The 22,378-nt window shown below is 35.9% G+C and overlaps 2 protein-coding genes across 3 annotated transcripts; both read right to left on the reverse strand.

The window, feature by feature from the left end:
* Positions 1-416: 416 nt before the first annotated feature.
* Positions 417-4,885, reverse strand: LOC145231660 (beta-1,3-galactosyltransferase 1-like). Its single transcript, XM_080096353.1, has 5 exons — positions 4,783-4,885; positions 4,192-4,354; positions 3,047-3,177; positions 2,609-2,855; positions 417-1,835 (listed from the first exon to the last, which is right to left on the reverse strand). Exons 1-5 carry the CDS (start codon positions 4,829-4,831, stop codon positions 1,187-1,189), a joined length of 1,239 nt encoding a protein of 412 aa, XP_079952479.1. The 5' UTR covers positions 4,832-4,885; the 3' UTR covers positions 417-1,186.
* A 13,980-nt stretch (positions 4,886-18,865) lies between these two features.
* Positions 18,866-22,046, reverse strand: LOC145233050 (uncharacterized). 2 transcript variants are annotated; one of them, XM_080097721.1, is made up of 8 exons: positions 21,987-22,046; positions 21,425-21,595; positions 21,187-21,306; positions 21,010-21,116; positions 20,821-20,942; positions 20,667-20,748; positions 20,401-20,541; positions 18,866-19,494 (listed from the first exon to the last, which is right to left on the reverse strand). In XM_080097721.1, exons 2-8 carry the CDS (start codon positions 21,592-21,594, stop codon positions 19,298-19,300), a joined length of 939 nt encoding a protein of 312 aa, XP_079953847.1. In that variant the 5' UTR covers position 21,595; positions 21,987-22,046; the 3' UTR covers positions 18,866-19,297. The 2 variants fall into 2 exon arrangements, with proteins under 2 accessions (XP_079953847.1, XP_079953840.1); XM_080097714.1 differs by lacking the exon at positions 21,987-22,046 and having other exon boundaries at positions 21,425-21,627.
* Positions 22,047-22,378: the final 332 nt, after the last annotated feature.

Raw genomic sequence — 22,378 nt, forward strand, 5'->3', positions numbered from 1 at the left:
CTCACACAATCAAACCTTTGAGACTGTCCCATTTACCTACTTGTACAAAAGCTTGCTATTACGTTTTCCTATTACTCATACGCGCACAAACAAAACGTCACGTTGCTTGCACAAAGCTAGAACATAGAACAAAAACAGTCACTGCAACTGGCACGCGAGTCTACTAGAAGGCTGCTGTAATGCGTAGCTTGCGCAACAGCCCCTTTCAATGCACGCCCGTCACCATCGAACGCTTGAAGGACTTTGAGCAAAGCCTGCAAGTTTCAACCGACTTGCCTTTCTCGCGTCTATAAACGTTTAACAGGTGCTTTGCATGTTATGCCTGAAAAGAGCATGGCAGCAGGACAGCAACCTTGCGCTGTCAACAAACTTGGACGTTAAAACTAAACAGCTTGCACATGCATTGATTTACTTCCAAGTTATTTCATGATTAGTTTGTACATGAATTGCAACTAATATTCTCAAGCATTATGTATGTACACAAAAATGTAATGTGTTTACACACATGTCGAACCTACGGAATCATACAAGTCTTCAATAGGTCAAGCAAAGAATGTTACAAACCGTTTAGTCGTAAAGCTGTTAGGTTATATTAAACGTTTGTACAGCAAATATATGCAAACACTTAGGCTTAGTGGTATACAATAAGAAGCTGTTGTTACAATTACAACCATGGGATTAAGGATTGTTATTTGTGTGAAGCTCTTAATGCCGAACCTACAATTTCTTGTTCTGAAATGTTACATAACTGTGCTCGTTATGCCACCTTTTCAGATAAACTTGCTAAATCATTCTCGCTAATCGATGGCGTTAATGAATTGTGCTGTGCCGTTCCCTTGTGCCTACCTCCAGCAATACTGAGAACACGCTCCAACTACTATCGATTTGTCGCATTTTGCCAGTCTAGGCTAAATTCACTCAAGCGTGAAAGGAAACGCAAATAGCCAAGTCGGGCAAACACAAAATAGCCTTTAGGCGTTAATTCGCTTTAATTGCCGTTTTTACGATGATGCTGCAAAACAATGCATAACAATACCAATAAAACTTTTAATATTCAATGTTTTCTGCATATCAAAGACGACTTGCACAATTTTTTGTGACTCATATACCTCTCTGGGGCGAACAAGGCCCAAGAGCTTTCAACGAGTTCGTATTTATTTGCCCGTAAGCAAGTGCAAGTGCGTCATTAAGGCCAGCCCCTTCGCAATGTTGCACTTTCACGTTTTGTTTTTTGTTTCTTTTTAGTCCTTGTTCTGCGTGCCTGTATCTCGGAGAGATAAACGAAAGGTCGCACGCACATCGATTTGTGTCTAAACAGCTTGTACATTTCAATCCACTGGCTGCGCATGTACATGCGCTGTCCGTAAAATCGGGTGTTTTTATAATTGTCCAAGTGTTTGGCGATTGTGTTCGATGGCTTAACCAGCATAGAGGGCGACAGGCCAATTTCCTCTCGTAGAATGCCTGTGATCCAGACATCGTCTACTCTCATTGGTGATCGAAACTGAGCGATTTCCCACAGCGTTTGCACAAGGCGCACACGCATGGCGTACATGCCACCAAGGCAGAACTTTGGATAAGCAGATTTGCTGAACTCTTGTTTGCTAATGTACCACTTGCTTGAGGGGTCGCGGAAGGGCGCAGCGTTTTCATACATTCCGAAGCCGCAGATAATTGGGAATGGGTCGGTTCCATTGGTCACATATCCATCGATTAAATCTTCGAGTTCTCCAATGTTTAACATGAAATCATCGTCGACAGAAGCGTAGAAAAAATCGTCTGGTAGATTTTCGGATGCCCATCGCATACCCATAAGGGTTTTGAAACCAATATTCCTGCATAAATAAAAACAGTGTCGTAACTAAAATGTGATTAATAAAACATGCATGTTTATTAATATCAAGCTACCTTTAAAAAATGACTAAATGTGTAACAAAGATGAATTTTCAATTCAATGAAGCTACAGTTTTCCCCAACAAGAACCTATAGATATCGATAAGGTTTAAGCTCAATTTAGCGTCAATTGAAAGATCGAACACGCCTGCTTTCTCTAAAACTTTTTTATATCCATTTGTAAGTTTTATTTTAAGAACTAATGAAATGAAACAAACATGTCAAACTTTACCCTTACATGCTAAGAACCCTTACATGTTAAGAACTCGATGTTGACTTTAATTGCGCAATTGGGCGTGGCATTAAGGTTACAGGGCTTAGTAGGTTACATATTTCTTTGCAACTTAACGTTGGACATATATATTCCTCGCTTAAACTATGTACATTTTTACCAAACACATTTATCAACTTATATGAACAATTGCAGAAGGAAATGCTGTATTTTAAGTTTATTGAGGTAATTAACGGCCCAAAAAGACTTGACGCTTGTTTAGCACCTTTTTATCAATATTTTATGGGACTTGAGCGCTTATAAGCGGGTGTAACTGGTACGGCTCCTCATATCCCTGGTAATGGCATTAGCATTTACCCAAACGTTCGATTAATAAAGCAATTCGTTTTTAAGTTTATTTGGTCGTTATTTTCCTCATTAAATGCTGTATTAATTCCTTAACGCAAAATCCTAATGAATAACTAAAAAACAGAAGGTGATTACTTGTAATCGTCGGGACCGTCATAATGCAATATATCGCGGTATCTGTATTTCTCCTCTTCCAGAAGGTTATTGTAATATTTAAATCGCTTCTGAGAAACAGCAAACTTGGCTTCCCCAATCACGAACACCGTTGTGAAGTTGGCTCCGTCAACATTGCTCAAGGACGCCCACGTGCGGCGAATTAGTTCACGTCGTTGAAAATTGGAGGCTTGGGATTTCACAAAAAATACCATGCTCCAGGAAGTCTCTGGTCAAGCAAAAAAAAAAAATCGGGATAGTTACAAACTAGTGCTCATGTATTTCAGCAAAAAAATGTCGCAGGTGGTCAAATCTTTGCTTCATTTTATTATGTATTTAATGTGGCAATATGGTGTTAAGTTTAGTTTATTGCTCCATTGAATTAGGCGCTATTTTGACTTAGCTTATGATAATGCTGACCTAGATTTTGACATGCTTTGTTGTCGTAATTCGTTCCAAGAGTTGGTTCATCGATGTAGGAAATATTAGCAGGTGTAATGTTTGCAACTTTTAGCGATTTTGCAATCTCTTTCTCGATTTTGTGGGCTGTTCTAAAAAATAAAATGGAAAAATTGAATCAAAATGTTGCTTTTTAAAAATATTTTTAAACAACTTCTAAATGGCACTTCATGGCGTGTGTTGAAAGCAAGCACTGCAAGTGGGGGCGCGGCCCACACTCCCGCCCTCCATAACCCACCCATTGAAGTCTATTGGTCCTCCATAACCCACCCATTGAAGTAAGTTTTTGATTGAAATGGGCAATTTTGCATGTTTTTTGATGTTGCATTAAAAATCTAAATAATATTCCTTCTTATAAAGTATATCATGTTGGATTTATTTCCTGATAGTCTATAAATAAGGCCCAATCTACACATCACTGGTGTTTGAATAAAACAGCCAGATATTGTTTAGCACCTTTTCCTACCATTGTAAGAACAATATGTTTTTCTCATGAAAGTAGGATAAACAAACAAGGAAGTGGTATCGATGGTAATTTTTTTCCAGGCACTTTAATTGAGGGTTACCCGTTAATGGCCCTGATATTGATTCTACGTCTGGTTTATGTGCTGTGACGCAGAACACCATAAAATCAGTTGCATTGAACTTTGCCGACACTAAAAATGACAATGCGGTGTGTTTTTTTGGGCGTCAAAACCCGTCAAATGAAATCTTTTACATCAACAATGAAAGTCACAATGATAATTACCAATCATAAAGAGCCTTATGTGCGTTTCGCTTCCAAAAGATATAAACAATCGAATGTATAATGGATCCGAAACCCCTTTATGTAAGCCTATTTCCTGTTCTATAGTCCGGGTAGGTGCATACGTTTCAACAACGCCAACTTTCATATCCTTGTAGACTATAGTTCGATGCTATATCAAATGTCTACAACAAGTAAGCCGAACTGTTTGGAGGTTCCTGCTATAAATGTAACTTGAGATCTTTAAATAACAGTTTTCAGTGTTTTTAAATCCTTTGTTTAACCCTAAAACATTTGTATTTTGTAAACCTTTGTTTTCTAACTCTAATTATTCAATCAAATTGACCATACCAGATCTGACCTGCGCTTAGCATCAATTGCGATTCCATGCACAAGTAAAGCCACAAAAGTACTCCCCACCACAATCGCCATCATTTGTATTATCGCACATTTTAACCACTTCGGCTCCTTTCGCATCGTTTGGCGTCTAATAGACTGTAATTTTCCTCTATTGTTTGAAGCAACTGAACACCAAATGATAGGGTTATAACACACAACCGAAAAATCAATATTGACCGGTGTTCAGCAATTGCTCCTCGGATAGCGGCGCTTTATCATTTAAGTGTATACAAGTCAATGCTTTAAACTTTAAACAGTACATGTACAATTGGGCATACATCTACTTAGCAGTACTGGGTATCACTTCTTGGTCATCGTTATTTTAGTTGCGCTTGGAGAAAGCAGGATACAGTATTCACTCGATCTGTTTTGAGTTGTTTCAAAACTTTTTCGACTTACACTCACAAAAAACTCATAAAAATCACCTAATTCCGACGTACTCTGCTCATTACCATCAATCAACCGTCAGAAAATAAGCTATGTTCTGCCTATTGTTTATTGCGCAACCGTACGACAAGCTAACTTCTACAAACAAACTATTTTTGGGTCTTACCTGCATACTGTTGCACTTTCGAACCTGGTCGTCTTACATACTGATCCATAATAGAGAAAAATATATGCGAAAGACTACCCAGACCAGCACCGACTGATAGAAACTCGTACGCGCTGCTCTATGTATTGTTTCCCATCCAGAGTATCCGGTGTCTATAGAAACAAAAAAGGTACTGTAACTCGCACTTACCATGCCTGAACACCTTGTAAGGTTTCTGTGCACAAAGAAAGGTCCTGTAATCTTTCACGTAACACAAACTTAAGGGCTTTTGTTTAATGTTGATGCTGACTTTGGTTTGGTCATGATTTTTGTACTTATTAGTCCAAAACGAAAGCATTTGTACAATTTGGACATTTAGCCTATTTTTTCTGTTTATAGCTGATATTGAGTGTGTAGTTTCATGCAATAGTGCTTTTTGTACAATATTTTTTATTGACAGATATAAACAAGCGACAATATTCCAAATAAAACTCGAAAAAGGCGTTGGTGATAGTAGACAACGAAAAAATTGTTGTTTAACAGAGTTTCTTTACAGCGTCGAATAGAATAACATTCGGCATACTGCAAGAGAAGTGTATGTCAGTCAAAAGACAGTGCAATTGCAAAGCAGGAAACAAGTGATTGATGTGTTTCTGATGATACACGGAACAGGCCGCATTTGGTTCCTTCAGAGATAATTTGCTGACAATACTTCTTCGGATCCGAAAAGTACCAAATGCATAGGTTTTTCACTTTTACTTTCCGATGGTGTACTATATGAAGTACTGTAGGTATGTTGTCTTTGAAGATTAAGACCAATATGTAATTGATGTTTTTGTCATTCATGTCTGAGTTAACGCCTTAATGACGGTTTAGCTGCAGTGCGTTAGCTCTATTCCACCAATTGTGACCCCCCCCCCCCCCCCCACTTTTACGTGCTCCATGACGTTTCATTTCAACGTTGCGCAGCTATTTCCGGCTTGTTGATTGTTTTAGTGAATTGTTTCGCCATATTGTCATTCACCAAGTGAAATAAACCCAACTCAACAAAAAGCAGGAAAGCAAGCGCTTCTTTGTTCGCAGTGCTAAAAATGCAAAGTGAATAATTACTAAAATATGTACAAAAATGTTACAAGTGCAAAGCAGCGCAAGAGGTATAAAGATATGTAAGGCAAAATATAAATGGTTAGTTCTTGGAGAGAAAATAAAGCAGTGCAATAAATAGGAAGTGAAGAACAAACGATAAAAGGCACAACAAGAACAGTACTCTATCGAAAGCATAGCACACAGTTGATGATTAGTATATAAATTATAAAACACTAAATAGTGGTTAAAACCTAATTTGTACAATCTTTTTGTTCCTCAAATCTGCGGCTTCCTTTTACTTCAATTAATATGCAACATTTGTTTGTGAAAATCAAAATCCAATAAAAAAGTTTGGCACGAACACTAAACATTTTTAGGCACAAAGATGAACACTAAAAACAGGATGATGAGCACCCACACAAACTACATTCACAAACTGCATCTTACGTTTTCATAGCTTGTACGTTGTAATATTCAATTAATGACATCAGAATCTAATATTTCTTCTGATAATTATCAGAATCAAAAATTATAATGACTATAATCGTTGGTAATGGTATTTTTGCAGTAGAAAGTGAGTTACAAGCATCAGTTTTCACTGAGTTGTTGCCATAAGATAAATAAAATGGGTTTTAGGGATGTGTCAAAACCACAATGTTCTGCCAAGCACGTTCGGTGCATTGTGACGTCACAAACATACCCTACTACACGGTGAGCGCCTAATTTTGCTGACTCAGCAAAAAAATTGTTTCGAATTTTTTATTTTTTTTGAAAAAACGTTTCCGAATTTTAAATTTGTTTTAAGGAAAAATCGTTTCGACAAAAATGTTTCAACATAAATAAAAGCAAAATAATGTTTGAACGTGGATCAAAAATGACTATGTCTCCCTAATTGCTTTTTTTATAATTATTGCAGGGCTTTAAAATAATTATTTAAAAAATTCCACTGCGGTGGCGATAGAGGACCATTTTGTATTCAGTTTGCGGCGAAGATTATTGTGTATCAAACACAAGTTGTTGCACGCGAATTCAAGGATTGTGAAACGGGGCTACTTTTAACGCAAAAGATATGGATTTTGGTGTGTTTTTCAATAACTTGTTTTAACGACCACCTATTTTTTTTGTAAATTGTCTTGCTAACAATAAAATTAAATGTTACGTAAAAATGACGTCATTGGTTGCTGGGCAACGCGTATTCTTTGCTGAAAAGCAGTTTTATTGGCACTAGTTTGACGAAAAATGTTTTTCTGCATCGTTTGCTGGCAAATTTGAGAAAATAGTCTTTGAGAAAACTATTTTGATGATAAAATGTAATAGATATAAATGACCCCGACTGTTTTAGATAATAAAAAAATGTTAAAAAATGATTTAATCAGTTCGATTTATCAAAGTTACACTGTTTAAAGTCTTTATCAAAAGTAAACTTATTTTTGGCTACTGGAAATAGGAAAGTGCAAACCAATGGAAAGTCACAATACATTTACCAGTTCTATGATAAGATGAGCGAAATGTGCACAGAAACTTGCTGCTTAAATTAGTGAAAAATTTATTCGGTGGCCAGTTATGTTTGCCAATATATTGAAGAAACTGTTGGATGGTTAGGCTTTCAAATGAATCAGTCATTGATATTTAAGTATCCTAACTAAACAAGAATTATCTACAAAATTGTCTACATGACAGATAAACAAGCAAAAATCATTTATTTATTTAATTGCCTAATGTAACTTTCTGACATTTAGTATTCTGGCACCACATGCATTGGACTTCATGTAACTACTGTGTTTCAGTTTGTGAAGCTATACAAACAGCAATGTCATGCCTAATGCAAGAAATAGAAAACTAATTAATGCAAGAAATATATTTTAGACTTAAAGAATCAGATTCAACTAAACTAGTCCCTTTAAATGCAGTCATATCAGGAAAGCCATGCCGTTTGTTAAGGGCAGGAAAGCAAATTTTCCAAATATATGTACTGCAACCTTTCCATTTTGTGTATAAATATTAGATCACAGTGGGTTTAGTGTAAATTTTTGGTAAATGAATATTTTTCTGTGGAAATAATCGCAGGTTATTAAGATTAAACATTGAAATAACAATAGTATGTGAAATGGAAAATCAGTCTACATGGTGAAATTTGCAACAGCTTGTCCAATTTTGTACCTCAAAGATTAGAACCTGACAAAACAGTGAAGCAATGCAAAGTGACTGTCGACGGTGGGAATTGGGGAAGCATTTAGGGTCACTTTAGGACAATACCTCCAAGAAGGCTAACAAGCACAAAAAGAATCAACAGGAACATGCAGAGGGTTGGCTGAGATTGTCATCCAGTAGACTATTTGTAAAAAAAGATCCCCTGTCAAGTCATTGTTTGTGAAAGAAATTTGCTTATATGAGCTCACTGAAGGTTCTAAAAGTGTCCACAAAACCATTAATGCAAACAGCATGTTACTTTTCTTAAAGTAATGTTGTTGTTTGGCCATTCTTTCCACCTGTACACAAGTTACACTTAATACCTATTTGAAAACCTTCATTAATGTTAATGCCATTTAACCTTCATGCTGTTTATGGTCTTTATGTCTTGGATCTTGGATAAACGCAAAAAAGCTTTGTTCTCTAATGTTGAATTATTGGCAAAAGTGATCTATGAGATGATGAATTAAAAATCTGTTTTTAATTTAAGCATTCTGTTTGATGGCATGTTGTAATAACCTCATTATTTATTGATGTAGCTTAAACCATGACAGCTGGTTTATATATGTTAGTTTGAATGTAGCAAAGCATTGTAATGGCACCTATGCACAGCTGTTTCACCTTACTGTTTTTCAGTCTATATGCCTGATGACAAAAAATATTTGTGTAATTTTAAAGATGTAGGTAAAAGGATTACTGTCATGTATAATCATTTGATTAAATCTTCTATCTTCAGGCTAGATCCCTTGTATATAAGCAGATTTTCATTTCTTGAACCAAATTATTGTGGTATATCAACTTACCATGTCTCATTCACATTTATTTCTGCCTTTATATAACTGTGTGAACCAATGTCGAACTGTTGGTAAAGTGCTTTGTTTTACCTAATTTATTATGTTTACTATGATACTAATTACTAATAAGCACAATACTGTATACTTTGTTCATATCATCAGGTTTTTGTGGCCACACAATGATTTATTTGGTGGTCAATTAGAGTCATTTTGCATGAGAAGCGCAATCCTCGTATTATGCTTGGGTAACTGAGTGACTTTATCTTTTTAAATCAATAAAATGTCGTTCTTACCATGTGCATTTGGTGTTTATCGTTGTAATTATTAACTAGTTCTAACAGGCTTTAGATCACAAACGACTTAACGTAAATGCAAAAGATTTTCTCAGGTCAACTAACCTATACCATGTAAGTAGTAAACACAAGCAAAATACCGTTTCAATGTGATCAAAACTTGGAAAATGAGAGGCACACATCATCAGCGAATGCCAGGCATGACCGCTTAAAAGTGGTTTCATGTGCATTTCCTTAAAAATGATTTTATGGGCACACGCCCCCTCTTGCACCCCGCTGCGGACGCCCATGCAGGGATATGCAACATTTTTCGTTGGTGGGTCATATAACCAATTTCGAACATCAAGCGAGGGCCATACAATTTTTGTCATGTACACAATAAATTTAAAATTCTTCTAAAGCAGGGGTGTCCAACACGTGGCACGCAGAGCATTTGAAAATGGCACACAAGTTTTGCACATTTACATGGTAAACATAAGGATTTGTCACGCAATTAAATTTGTTTCTATTGATTTTTCATGGCCTTTATTCTAACTTCAGTAAAGATTATCAGTAGTAAAATTACACAACCCACTAATTTGTTCGTGAAATTGTTCGTTTTTTGACAAAACTTATGCCCCGTTGCAAACCATTTGTATTTTGTGTTGCATAAACAGAATAAAAGGTTTCTGGAGTACCATAAACAAGTTTACTCGCATTTGACGACATAATTTTTTTCTAATCATTTAATAGGGTTCTACATATTGGCCAAATATTCGGATTGAGCCCGTACCGTTAAGACGTTTAAGACATGGTTTGGAAAAAGTACCAAACGTTGATACGCGAGTATATTTTAAAGCCAAAATTGGCACGGCGGTGTGTACGAGTTGGACACCCTTGTTCTAAAGCAGGGGCGTGCAACTGTTTATCGCAGTGGGCCACAACTTACAGTTAAAATGATGCTGGGGGCCAGACAATAAAGCAACACATATCTTTTTAAACAGCTTATTTAATAGCAGAGCGCACACAATCAAGTTACTCTTTGAGTACTCTTTGATCAATGGAATATCTGCTAACCTTTTCGTAGAATAAATGCCAATATATTTACTGCACCTATAAATCATGTTACTAAATCATTGCTAGAAAGGCAGTTCTGTCATAATGCACATAATGATGCAACAATGGGAGTATGTTGTCACAGTGGATAAAACCTCATCACGGTGTGACGTTTTATAAAGTCAAAAATACCAGTGATGGTGTACAAATAGCAACATTCCATGCTCTAACAGTAAAAAGTATTCATATTTAATAGAGTACTTTGTAGTCTGCGTGGGCCACGAAAATAGGTGCCGCGGGCCGGACACTGGCCCGCGGGCCGTATGTTGCACGCCCCTGTTCTAAAGCATCAATACATTTGTTTTCTCAAAAATACGGTTTCGCCACCACACTGGCTTTCACAACAAAGTAATTGTTTACAAGACGAAGGGAATTGTTACGTCACAGTCGGAAGTACCTTCAAGCTGCTGTATGGCCCACCTGATAGTAAACGCTGGTTTAACTTATATTTGCTACGTATAGTATAGCAACTTAAAACATTTATTAAAAACAAGCGGAAAATTTTGCTGAATTCCTATATACAAGACTTGCATTATTTCTCTGAATCAGTGTGTTGGTGAGGGCCACACTAAATAGCTTCACGGGCCAGGTTGTGGCCCACGGGCCGCCTGTTGCACACCCCTGGTTTAAGGCAAATGCAAAGGTTCAACGCATTTGCTAATGATGTGCGCCTTACATTTTCTAAATTTTGATCACATTGAAACGATATTTTGTTGTGTTTACTACTTACATTTTATAGTAGACCTGTAAAAATCGTTTGCATTTACGTTAAGTTGTTCAATTGTGATTTAGTGCCTGTATAATTTAGCTGTGTCGACAGCACATAAAATCATTTCAAAGCGGTCATACCTGGCGTTGCCTATGTAACGGCAGGAAACGAACTTTTAAAATGGTAACAAATTTTCTTAACGGTGAAATACGAAGTTTGTGGGACGTGCAAATTTGTTCCAAACAACGAAAGTTGTTATTGATTGTCCATTGTGGATGTGCTACTGGTTTTATTAGTTCAAGATAGCAAACAATATGCACTTTGATTGCTGACGATAAATTGAGTTTTCATTGATTAAAGTTGTCTTTGAACGGGTACCACAACGTCGTCTCTAAAATATGAACAAACAGAGATAAAATTAAACGGTTTTCACAAATCAACTTGGAATTGCAATCAGAAACAGCTTGCAAAGTTCAGTTAAGCGAAACAGAAATGACAAGCGACCATCATACTTATTTTCGTGGGCACAACCGCTAACGAAGTAGATCGCTTCAGTAGATGCATTGCGCCACAATCATAACAATTGACTGTTACGCCATAGGCGCGGTAACAAACAGCGGTTAGTGAACTAGAAATTGTTGTAGCCAATGGACCTCATAAACCCTGCCTTTTTAGTCCGTCAAGGATTATACGCACTATAAATTTTCGTGAACTTTTACAAAACGTATGCATTGATTCACAACAACCCAGTTTCAAGAAGTAATAAAAAAGGTTGGTGCCACTACCTTATTGGCTTTAAAACACGAACGAACAAAGATACAGTTAAACGTTTTCCACGATCCAACTTGGAATCTCAGTCAGACGTAGCTTGCAAACTTTCAGTTTGTTTAGTTTTGCAAAACGGATATAAAAAGCGAAATTCATTCTTATTTTCGAGGGCACGAAGTAGCTCTGAATATACCTTATTGACTCCAAAACGCAAACGAACTGAAACGGTTTTCACGAGCCAATTTGGAATTGGAGTCAGACATAGCTTGCAAAGTTCCAGTTTGTTCATGTTAGTGAAACCGAAATGACAAGCGAACATAATAGTTATTTTCGTGGGCACGACCGCTAACGCCATAGAAGTAGGTCGCCCTTAGCATACCTTAGTGGCTCTAAAACACAAAGGAACTGGTTTAAAATTAAACGGTTTTCACGAACCAACTTGGATTTGCAAGCAGAAACAGCTGGCCAAGTTCCAGTTTGTTCAGGTTAGCGAAACCGAAGTGACAAGCGAACATGATAGTTATTTTCGTGGGCACGACCGCTAACGCCATAGAAGTAGGTCGCCCTTAGCATACCTTACTGGCTCTAAAACACGAACAACCTGATTCAAAATTAAACGGTTTTCACGAGCCAACTTGGATTTGCAAGCAGAAACAGCTGGCCAAGTTTCAGTTTTTTCAGGTTAGCGAAACCGAAATGACAAGCGAACATGATAGTTATTTTCGTGGGCACGACCGCTAACGCAATAGAAGTAGGTCGCCCTTAGCATACCTTAGTGGCTCTAAAACACGAACGAACAGGTTTAAAATTAAACGGTTTTCACGAGCCAACTTGGATTTGCAAGCAGAAACATCTGGCAAAGTTTCAGTTTGTTCCGGTTAGCGAAACCGAAGTGACAAGCGAGCATGATAGTTATTTTCGTTGGCACGCCCCATAATTCAATAGAATTAGGTCGCCCTTAGCATACCTTACTGGCTCTAAAACACGAAGGAACTGGTTTAAAATTAAACGGTTTTCACGAGCCAACTTGGATTTACAACTACAAATAGCTTGCTAAGTTTCAGTTTGTTCAGATTAGCGAAACCGAAGTGACAAGCGAACATGATAGTTATTTTCGTGGGCACGACCGCTAACGCGATATAAGTAGGTCGCCCTTAGCATACTTTACTGGCTCTAAAACACGAAGGAACTGGTTTAAAATTAAACGGTTTTCACGAGCCAACTTGGATTTGCAACCAGAAACAGCATGTAAAGTTTCAGTTTGTTCCGGTTAGCGAAACCGAAGTGACAAGCGAGCATGATAGTTATTTTCGTTGGCACGCCCCATAATTCAATAGAATTAGGTCGCCCTTAGCATACCTTACTGGCTCTAAAACACGAAGGAAATGGTTTAAAATTAAACGGTTTTCACGAACCAACTTGGATTTGCAAGCAGAAACAGCTGGCAAAGTTCCGGTTTGTTCAGGTTAGCGAAACCGAAGTGACAAGCGAACATGATAGTTATTTTCGTGGGCACGACCGCTAACGCCATAGAAGTAGGTTGCCTTTAGCATACCTTACTGGCTCTAAAACACGAACGAACTGGTTTAAAATTAAACGGTTTTCACGAGCCAACTTGGATTTGCAACCAGAAACAGCTGGCCAAGTTTCAGTTTTTTCAGGTTAGCGAAACCGAAATGACAAGCGAACATGATAGTTTTTTTCGTGGGCACGACCGCTAACGCGATATAAGTAGGTCGCCCTTAGCATACTTTACTGGCTCTAAAACACGAAGGAACTGGTTTAAAATTAAACGGTTTTCACGAGCCAACTTGGATTTGCAAGCAGAAACAGCTTGCAAAATTTCAGTTTGTTCAGGTTAGCGAAACCGAAATGACAAGCGAACATGATAGTTTTTTTCGTGGGCACGACCGCTAACGCCATAGAAGTAGGTCGCCCTTAGCATACCTTACTGGCTCTAAAACACGAACGAACTGGTTTAAAATTAAACGGTTTTCACGAGCCAACTTGGATTTACAACTACAAATAGCTTGCCAAGTTTCAGTTTGTTCAGGTTAGCGAAACCGAAGTGACAAGCGAACATGATAGTTATTTTCGTGGGCACGACCGCTAACGCGATATAAGTAGGTCGCCCTTAGCATACTTTACTGGCTCTAAAACACGAAGGAACTGGTTTAAAATTAAACGGTTTTCACGAGCCAACTTGGATTTGCAAGCAGAAACAGCTTGCAAAATTTCAGTTTGTTCAGGTTAGCGAAACCGAAATGACAAGCGAACATGATAGTTATTTTCGCGGGCACGACCCCTAATGCAATAGAAGTAGGTCGCCCTTAGCATATCTTAGAGAATCTAAAACACGAACGAACTGGTTTGAAATTAAACGGTTTTCACGAGTCAACTTGGATTTGCAACCAGAAACAGCATGCAAAGTTTCAGTTTGTTCAGGTTAGCGAAACCGAAGTGACAAGCGAGCATGATAGTTATTTTCGTTGGCACGCCCCATAATTCAATAGAATTAGGTCGCCCTTAGCATACCTTACTGGCTCTAAAACACGAAGGAACTGGTTTAAAATTAAACGGTTTTCACGAACCAACTTGGATTTGCAAGCAGAAACAGCTGGCCAAGTTTCAGTTTTTTCAGGTTAGCGAAACCGAAATGACAAGCGAACATGATAGTTATTTTCGTGGGCAGGCCCCTAATTCAATAGAAGTAGGTTGCCCTTAGCATACCTTACTGGCTCTAAAACACGAACGAACAGGTTTAAAATTAAACGGTTTTCACGAGCCAACTTGGATTTGCAACCAGAAACAGCTGGCCAAGTTTCAGTTTTTTCAGGTTAGCGAAACCGAAATGACAAGCGAACATGATAGTTATTTTCGTGGGCAGGCCCCTAATTCAATAGAAGTAGGTTGCCCTTAGCATACCTTAGTGGCTCGAAAACACGAACGAACTGGTTCAAAATTAAACAGTTTTCTCGAGCCAACTTGGATTTGCAAGCAGAAACAGCTGGCCAAGTTTCAGTTTGTTCAGGTTAGCGAAACCGAAATGACAAGCGAACATGATAGTTATTTTCGTGGGCACGCCCCTAACGCAATAGAAGTAGGTCGCCCTTAGCATATCTTAGTGGCTCTAAAACACGAACAACCTGATTCAAAATTAAACGGTTTTCACGAGCCAACTTGGATTTGCAAGCAGAAACAGCTGGCCAAGTTTCAGTTTGTTCAGGTTAGCGAAACCGAAATGACAAGCGAACATGATAGTTATTTTCGTGGGCACGACCGCTAACGCAATAGAAGTAGGGCGCCCTTAGCATACCTTAGTGGCTCTAAAACACGAACGAACAGGTTTAAAATTAAACGGTTTTCACGAGCCAACTTGGATTTGCAAACAGAAACATCTGGCCAAGTTTCAGTTTGTTCAGGTTAGCGAAACCGAAATGACAAGCGAACATGATAGTTATTTTCGTGGGCACGCCCCTAACGCAATAGAAGTAGGTCGACCTTAGCATATCTTAGTGGCTCTAAAACACGAACAACCTGATTCAAAATTAAACGTTTTTCACGAGCCAACTTGGATTTGCAAGCAGAAACAGCTGGCCAAGTTTCAGTTTTTTCAGGTTAGCGAAACCGAAATGACAAGCGAACATGATAGTTTTTTTCGTGGGCACGCCCCTAACGCAATAGAAGTAGGTCGACCTTAGCATATCTTAGTGGCTCTAAAACACGAACAACCTGATTCAAAATTAAACGGTTTTCACGAGCCAACTTGGATTTGCAACCATAAACAGCTGACTTTGATTTGCAACACATTAATGTTTCTCTAATAATAGTTTTTTTGAACAAATTTGTTTCCTGTAACAATTTTTGAATCAAATTTGTTTCCTGCAACAATTTTTGAAACAAATTTGTTTCCTGTAACAATTTTTGAAACAAATTTGTTTCCTGTAACAATTTTTGAAACAAATTTGTTTCCTGTAACAATTTTTGAAACAAATTTGTTTCCTGTAACAATTTTTGAAACAAATTTGTTTCCTGTTACAATTTTTGTTGTGCAATTATTTTAGTAACCTGTCATGCTTTTCCCCTAAGAACTTATCAAATCTGATCTTGAAACTAAGATACTGAACTTGACTCACTGCTTGTTTGATATATTTTTTTCAAACCGGAAATTAATGTGACTTTAATATCAATTTTTTGAAGCAAATTTGTTTCCTGTAACAATTTTTGAAACAAATTTGTTTCCTGTAACAATTTTTGAAACAAATTTGTTTCCTGTAACAATTTTTGAAACAAATTTGTTTCCTGTAACAATTTTTGAAACAAATTTGTTTCCTGTAACAATTTTTGAAACAAATTTGTTTCCTGTAACAATTTTTGAAACAAATTTGTTTCCTGTTACAATTTTTGTTGTGCAATTATTTTAGTAACCTGTCATGCTTTTCCCCTAAGAACTTATCAAATCTGATCTTGAGACTAAGATACTGAACTTGACTCACTGCTTGTTTGATATATTTTTTTCAAACCGGAAATTAATGTGACTTTAATAACAATTTTTTGAAACAAATTTGTTTCCTGTAACAATTTTTGAAACAAATTTGTTTCCTGTAACAATTTTTGAAACAAATTTGTTTCCTGTAACAATTTTTGAAACAAATTTGTTTCCTATAACAATTTTTGAAACAAATTTGTTTCCTGTAACAATTTTTGAAACAAATTTGTTTCCTGTAACAATTTTTGAAACAAATTTGTTTTCTGTTACAATTTTTGTTGTGCACTTATTTTAATAACCTGTCATGTTTTTCCCCTAAGAACTTATAAAATCGGATATTGAAACTAAGAAACTGAACTTGACTCACTGCTTGTTTGGTATTTTTTTTTGAAACGGAAATTAATGTGACTTTAATATCAATTTTTTGAAGCAAATTTGTTTCCTGTAACAATTTTTGAAACAAATTTGTTTCCTGTAACAATTTTTGAAACAAATTTGTTTCCTGTAACAATTTTTGAACAAATTTGTTTCCTGTAACAATTTTTGAAACAAATTTGTTTCCTGTAACAATTTTTGAAACAAATTTGTTTCCTGTTACAATTTTTGTTGTGCAATTATTTTAGTAACCTGTCATGCTTTTCCCCTAAGAACTTATCAAATCTGATCTTGAAACTAAGATACTGAACTTGACTCACTGCTTGTTTGATATTTTTTTTCAAACCGGAAATTAATGTGACTTTAATAACAATTTTTTGAAACAAATTTGTTTCCTGTAACAATTTTTGAAACAAATTTGTTTCCTGTAACAATTTTTGAAACAAATTTGTTTCCTGTAACAATTTTTGAAACAAATTTGTTTCCTGTAACAATTTTTGAACCAAATTTGTTTCCTGTAACAATTTTTGAAACAAATTTGTTTCCTGTTACAATTTTTGAAACAAATTTGTTTCCTGTAACAATTTTTGAAACAAATTTGTTTCCTGTAACAATTTTTGAAACAAATTTGTTTCCTGTAACAATTTTTGAAACAAATTTGTTTCCTGTAACAATTTTTGAAACAAATTTGTTTCCTGTTACAATTTTTGTTGTGCAATTATTTTAGTAACCTGTCATGCTTTTCCCCTAAGAACTTATCAAATCTGATCTTGAGACTAAGATACTGAACTTGACTCACTGCTTGTTTGATATATTTTTTTCAAACCGGAAATTAATGTGACTTTAATAACAATTTTTTGAAACAAATTTGTTTCCTGTAACAATTTTTGAAACAAATTTGTTTCCTGTAACAATTTTTGAAACAAATTTGTTTCCTGTAACAATTTTTGAAACAAATTTGTTTCCTATAACAATTTTTGAAACAAATTTGTTTCCTGTAACAATTTTTGAAACAAATTTGTTTCCTGTAACAATTTTTGAAACAAATTTGTTTTCTGTTACAATTTTTGTTGTGCACTTATTTTAATAACCTGTCATGTTTTTCCCCTAAGAACTTATAAAATCGGATATTGAAACTAAGAAACTGAACTTGACTCACTGCTTGTTTGGTATTTTTTTTTGAAACGGAAATTAATGTGACTTTAATATCAATTTTTTGAAGCAAATTTGTTTCCTGTAACAATTTTTGAAACAAATTTGTTTCCTGTAACAATTTTTGAAACAAATTTGTTTCCTGTAACAATTTTTGAACAAATTTGTTTCCTGTAACAATTTTTGAAACAAATTTGTTTCCTGTAACAATTTTTGAAACAAATTTGTTTCCTGTTACAATTTTTGTTGTGCAATTATTTTAGTAACCTGTCATGCTTTTCCCCTAAGAACTTATCAAATCTGATCTTGAAACTAAGATACTGAACTTGACTCACTGCTTGTTTGATATTTTTTTTGAAACCGGAAATTAATGTGACTTTAATAACAATTTTTTGAAACAAATTTGTTTCCTGTAACAATTTTTGAAACAAATTTGTTTCCTGTAACAATTTTTGAAACAAATTTGTTTCCTGTAACAATTTTTGAAACAAATTTGTTTCCTGTAACAATTTTTGAAACAAATTTGTTTCCTGTAACAATTTTGGAAACAAATTTGTTTCCTGTAACAATTTTTGAAACAAATTTGTTTCCTGTTACAATTTTTGTTTTGCAATTATTTTAGTAACCTGTCATGTTTTTCCCCTAAGAACTTATAAAATCGGATATTGAAACTAAGATACTGAACTTGACTCACTGCTTGTTTGGTATTTTTTTTTAAAACGGAAATTAATGTGACTTTAATATCAATTTTTTGAAGCAAATTTGTTTCCTGTAACAATTTTTGAAACAAATTTGTTTCCTGTAACAATTTTTGAAACGAATTTGTTTCCTGTAACAATTTTTGAAACAAATTTGTTTCCTGTAACAATTTTTGAATCAAATTTGTTTCCTGTAACAATTTTTGAAACAAATTTGTTTCCTGTAACAATTTTTGAAACAAATTTGTTTCCTGTAACAATTTTTGAAACAAATTTGTTTCCTGTAACAATTTTTGAAACAAATTTGTTTCCTGTAATTTTTAAAAGGAAATGATTTTTTGAACAAAGCACTCTGTGTCGCCATTTTTATCGATTTTGAAAATAAATGGCTCTTTATCTCCATCTAGTGGACCAAAACGTTCGAAACAAAATTGTTACAAAATGCAACAAATTTTCTGAAATATTGTTAAAGTTTTTTTTTTCAGTTCGAAACAAATTTTGCTCGGAAACAATTTTTTACGTTGGAAACAAAATTCGTTTTGCCGAAACGAATTTCGTTTTGTCGAAACGATTTCGAAACGTTTTTTGCGTTTCAAGCCAAATTTCCTATCTCCACCGTACCCAATTCCACGCTAGTTTTATAGCTTTTCTTGGTCCCTTACGTCACCGGCGATGTGTTTAGCTGCACAGACCCCAGATACGCGTTATTCCAACATCTGACGCATTTAATAAAACAGTCTTTTTTGTTCTTGGAAACCCTTTCGAAGTCTAGTTTCGTGTACAGGGATATGCAAATTCGATGCTCGGGTCAGGGTCAGTTTGTGCAACTGCTCCGCCGAGCACCGAGTACTCGGGTTCTAGGTCGACTCCGCCCATCCCTAATGTGTTTACATTCTGCTCATGTTTGGCCAGCGTGGGGTGTAGTCATCAAATCTGTTTCTTAAAAGCAAATCTAGTTCCTGGGCCAAACGTAAGTGTCCATCAGGTTTTTGGAGAAAGGCAAACAGGTCTTCAAGTAGGTCATCACCATTGTAGACATCACGGAGTTTGCGGAAAACTTCATGAAAAAACTTGTGTGTGTCATCTGCATTGCAAAAACAGTTTATAACTTGAAGGGTGACTTAGCACATTTTGTTATTGGACACTAACTTTATGACCTATTCAAAATTTTAGTATATTCTCTATGCATATTATAGGTCCCTATACCAGCACCATATAGGCATATGACTACTGCACTACAGTAGGTTAGGGAAGGTCACGATAATTGCATAATGATTGGGAAAACAGTTACAAACAAATTATTGTTCCTCTGTAATGTGACTCCTGGTTTTGACATAAACTGGAAAGGTGGCTTTTCTATGTATATATATAGTGCCAATTTATATATTCTATATCCAATTTAACGATTTATACCATTTGACCTGCTAACATAATTTGTTTTGCAAGGAAAAATGATTGGGTCCCCACACATGTTATATGCAAATTAGCAAAGTTGTAAATTAACAAAGCAAACACAGGCAAGTTGTAAGCAATGCATTTTAAGAGATAACCATAAGTGGTATAGTGTGTTGTAAGGTCTAACCCAGTGTGCTGTACTGTGGCAAAATATTAATACTGTGTGAGTTATACGTAGCAAATCTAATTTAATTCTGCTTAAATTTTGTCTTATTTTAAAAGATAGAAAGGGAAATGGTGGAACTAAAGGGTGAAACACCTTAAAATGGCATATTGTATCAACTTTCCAAAATTTAATCTAATTCAGTGATACTTAAAAAGCCACCTTTTTTATAGAGCTGATAGGGTAAATCATGGGACTACAGGCTTACGCACTGCAATCGACACGTATAAATGGCAAATACAACCTGTCCAAATATCTTTTTTTTTTCAATATTAAAAAAATTCTCCCGAGGGCTTGTGGGGTAAAACCCTGCAGGGAAAGGGACTTGTAACAAGCTGTAGCACAAACATACAAGGTGTTTTAAACATTTACCTTCATATTTAGAAGCCAGGTCGTCTAAAACTGTGGGGTTGACAACATTATTGTATCTTGCCAGTCGACGAACAAAGTTTCGGTCAATCTGCAAATCCGTTCGAAGAATGTCATTTTCGATGAAGTTGTCCACACAAAGCACTAAAAAAGCAATGATAACAATATAACACCAGTTTTAAAGTGCAGTTCAAAACTTTAGAAACTTTTATCAGCATTCAATCAAGAAATGATAATCACCTGACAAAAAATATTTCAATCTATTTTACCTTGCTCATTGTCCACATGTTTATTTACTAAACCATCCACTTCATCATCATGACTATTCAGTGACTTTTTCTTTAATGGAGTCTGTGATCAAATATGTAGTTAAATTCACAGAAATATTTTAATTGTTTTGCCTGTTGCCAGTTTTTCACTTACCACTTGTTTCTTAGCTTTTCTTTTTCTGTGACGCCACCACCGAAAGATAAAATATCCAAAAAGACCCAGACACAACATAATGAAACTAACCAAACAAGTAAATCCCAGTATGGTACCCATGTCTGCAGAAAACAAAAACATGTCCATTACTACCGTAATACATGTGCCACACTAACAATGTGATAGTACCAAATCTGGGGTTAATGGTAGTTGGGTTGGTTGGCATTGGATCAGTTACAAATGGTGACTGGCTACTTCCTATTATCTTTGCAGAACTGTTGTGAACTGTTTCTGGACTGTAACACAAAGCAAATTCTTCAAAGCTTTTTGTATTTTGTGAAAACAGAGAGTAAAAAGTTGACTTACATTAATGTTGAGTTTAGCGTTGTTGGTGGTGGGATACAGCTCTGATTAGCATGCACATACATTCCTTGATTTCCTCCATTCTCACAAACAATGCATTTAGTAGATTGGAAGTCATCCTCACTAAATATTAATAATTTGAGAAAACATAAATTAATGATCGAATAAGCAATTTTTCTTGTTGCACAATTTATAATGAGCAAACATTTTGTCCCCAAGACGGTCCTTTCTTTAAAAATACCTGCATAATCCATTGAAGCGTTCACCAGGATTACAAGCACAGCAAGTTCTGGTGAATCCATTTTCTGTTATTTGCAACAGTTTTCGCCCATTTCCATCTGGTTTAAGAATTGTACGAGGACATGGATCAGGCTGATTTCGTATTAAGTGTTTCCGATGGCTGACAGGCATTCTATATATATGTACCTTATGTAAAACCACAAGAAAATGTGAACTAACAAATAGTCTTTAGTTTAACTGAGTGAGGTAATTACATATTATGTGTCACATATTTATTACTTACTCACTGGTAAAAGTTTCTTATTGTCAGATACTTAGAATATAAACTTAAAAGATAATAGTTCAGAGTACGCAAAAATGTAGTTTTATTTATTTCTTGCAAACATTTTTTATGTTTAGAACAAACTTGCGTGACTTAGACTCTAAGTCTTAGAGGAGTTGAAAACTGCTGAACCTTTTTCTTTCCTTTTCAAAGCTTAAAGAACAGTTAAAAAACGATATTTTTTTGAATCAGAGATTTTAACTACTCCGTTAAACTGACAAAGTAACTACAAGAAATATACCAATAAAGGTCTTGTGATGCTGTGCTAGAACATTCGATCACGCCAACCAATAAGAAAACTGCAGACTTGGGAATTCTACCTTGGGGAAGTCCCTTGGGGAAGACGGTAAAATGTTAACCATTTCATGTAGTAACCAACAGTAGCGGATCTCGGTAACCTTTTAACAAGTAAACGAAACGTTAAAAACAATACTGCCTCGCTAACCTTGGTTTTGGTCGCAGCTGAGGTTGTAGTGCTTTCCTGATAAAAATGCACAAAACGAGAAAAACAGATCGAGCTTTTCATTTCTCCTAACCCACAAGAAGACCCAACCTATGGGTCGCGACCCAAAGTTGGGTCGCCTGAAAATTCTGTTGGGTCGCCTGTTTTTTTAACAAAAACATCTACTATTT

The sequence above is a fragment of the Phallusia mammillata genome, chromosome 1 (genome assembly GCF_965637545.1).
Source record: "Phallusia mammillata chromosome 1, kaPhaMamm4.hap1.1, whole genome shotgun sequence".
NCBI classification, from domain to species: Eukaryota; Metazoa; Chordata; class Ascidiacea; order Phlebobranchia; family Ascidiidae; genus Phallusia; species Phallusia mammillata.

Coding starts and splice junctions, on each gene's coding strand:
- LOC145231660 (XM_080096353.1), bottom strand. CDS start 4,831: ATGGATCAGTATGTAAGACGACCAGGTTCGAAAGTGCAACAGTATGCA. Junction 3,178..4,191: donor GCAATTGATGCTAAGCGCAG/GTCAGATCTGGT, acceptor TTTATTTTTTAG/AACAGCCCACAAAATCGAGA. Junction 2,856..3,046: donor CAAAGCATGTCAAAATCTAG/GTCAGCATTATC, acceptor TTGCTTGACCAG/AGACTTCCTGGAGCATGGTA.
- LOC145233050 (XM_080097721.1), bottom strand. CDS start 21,594: ATGCCTGTCAGCCATCGGAAACACTTAATACGAAATCAGCCTGATCCA. Junction 20,749..20,820: donor GAAAAGCTAAGAAACAAGTG/GTAAGTGAAAAA, acceptor ATTTGATCACAG/ACTCCATTAAAGAAAAAGTC. Junction 19,495..20,400: donor CCTGGCTTCTAAATATGAAG/GTAAATGTTTAA, acceptor TTTGCAATGCAG/ATGACACACACAAGTTTTTT.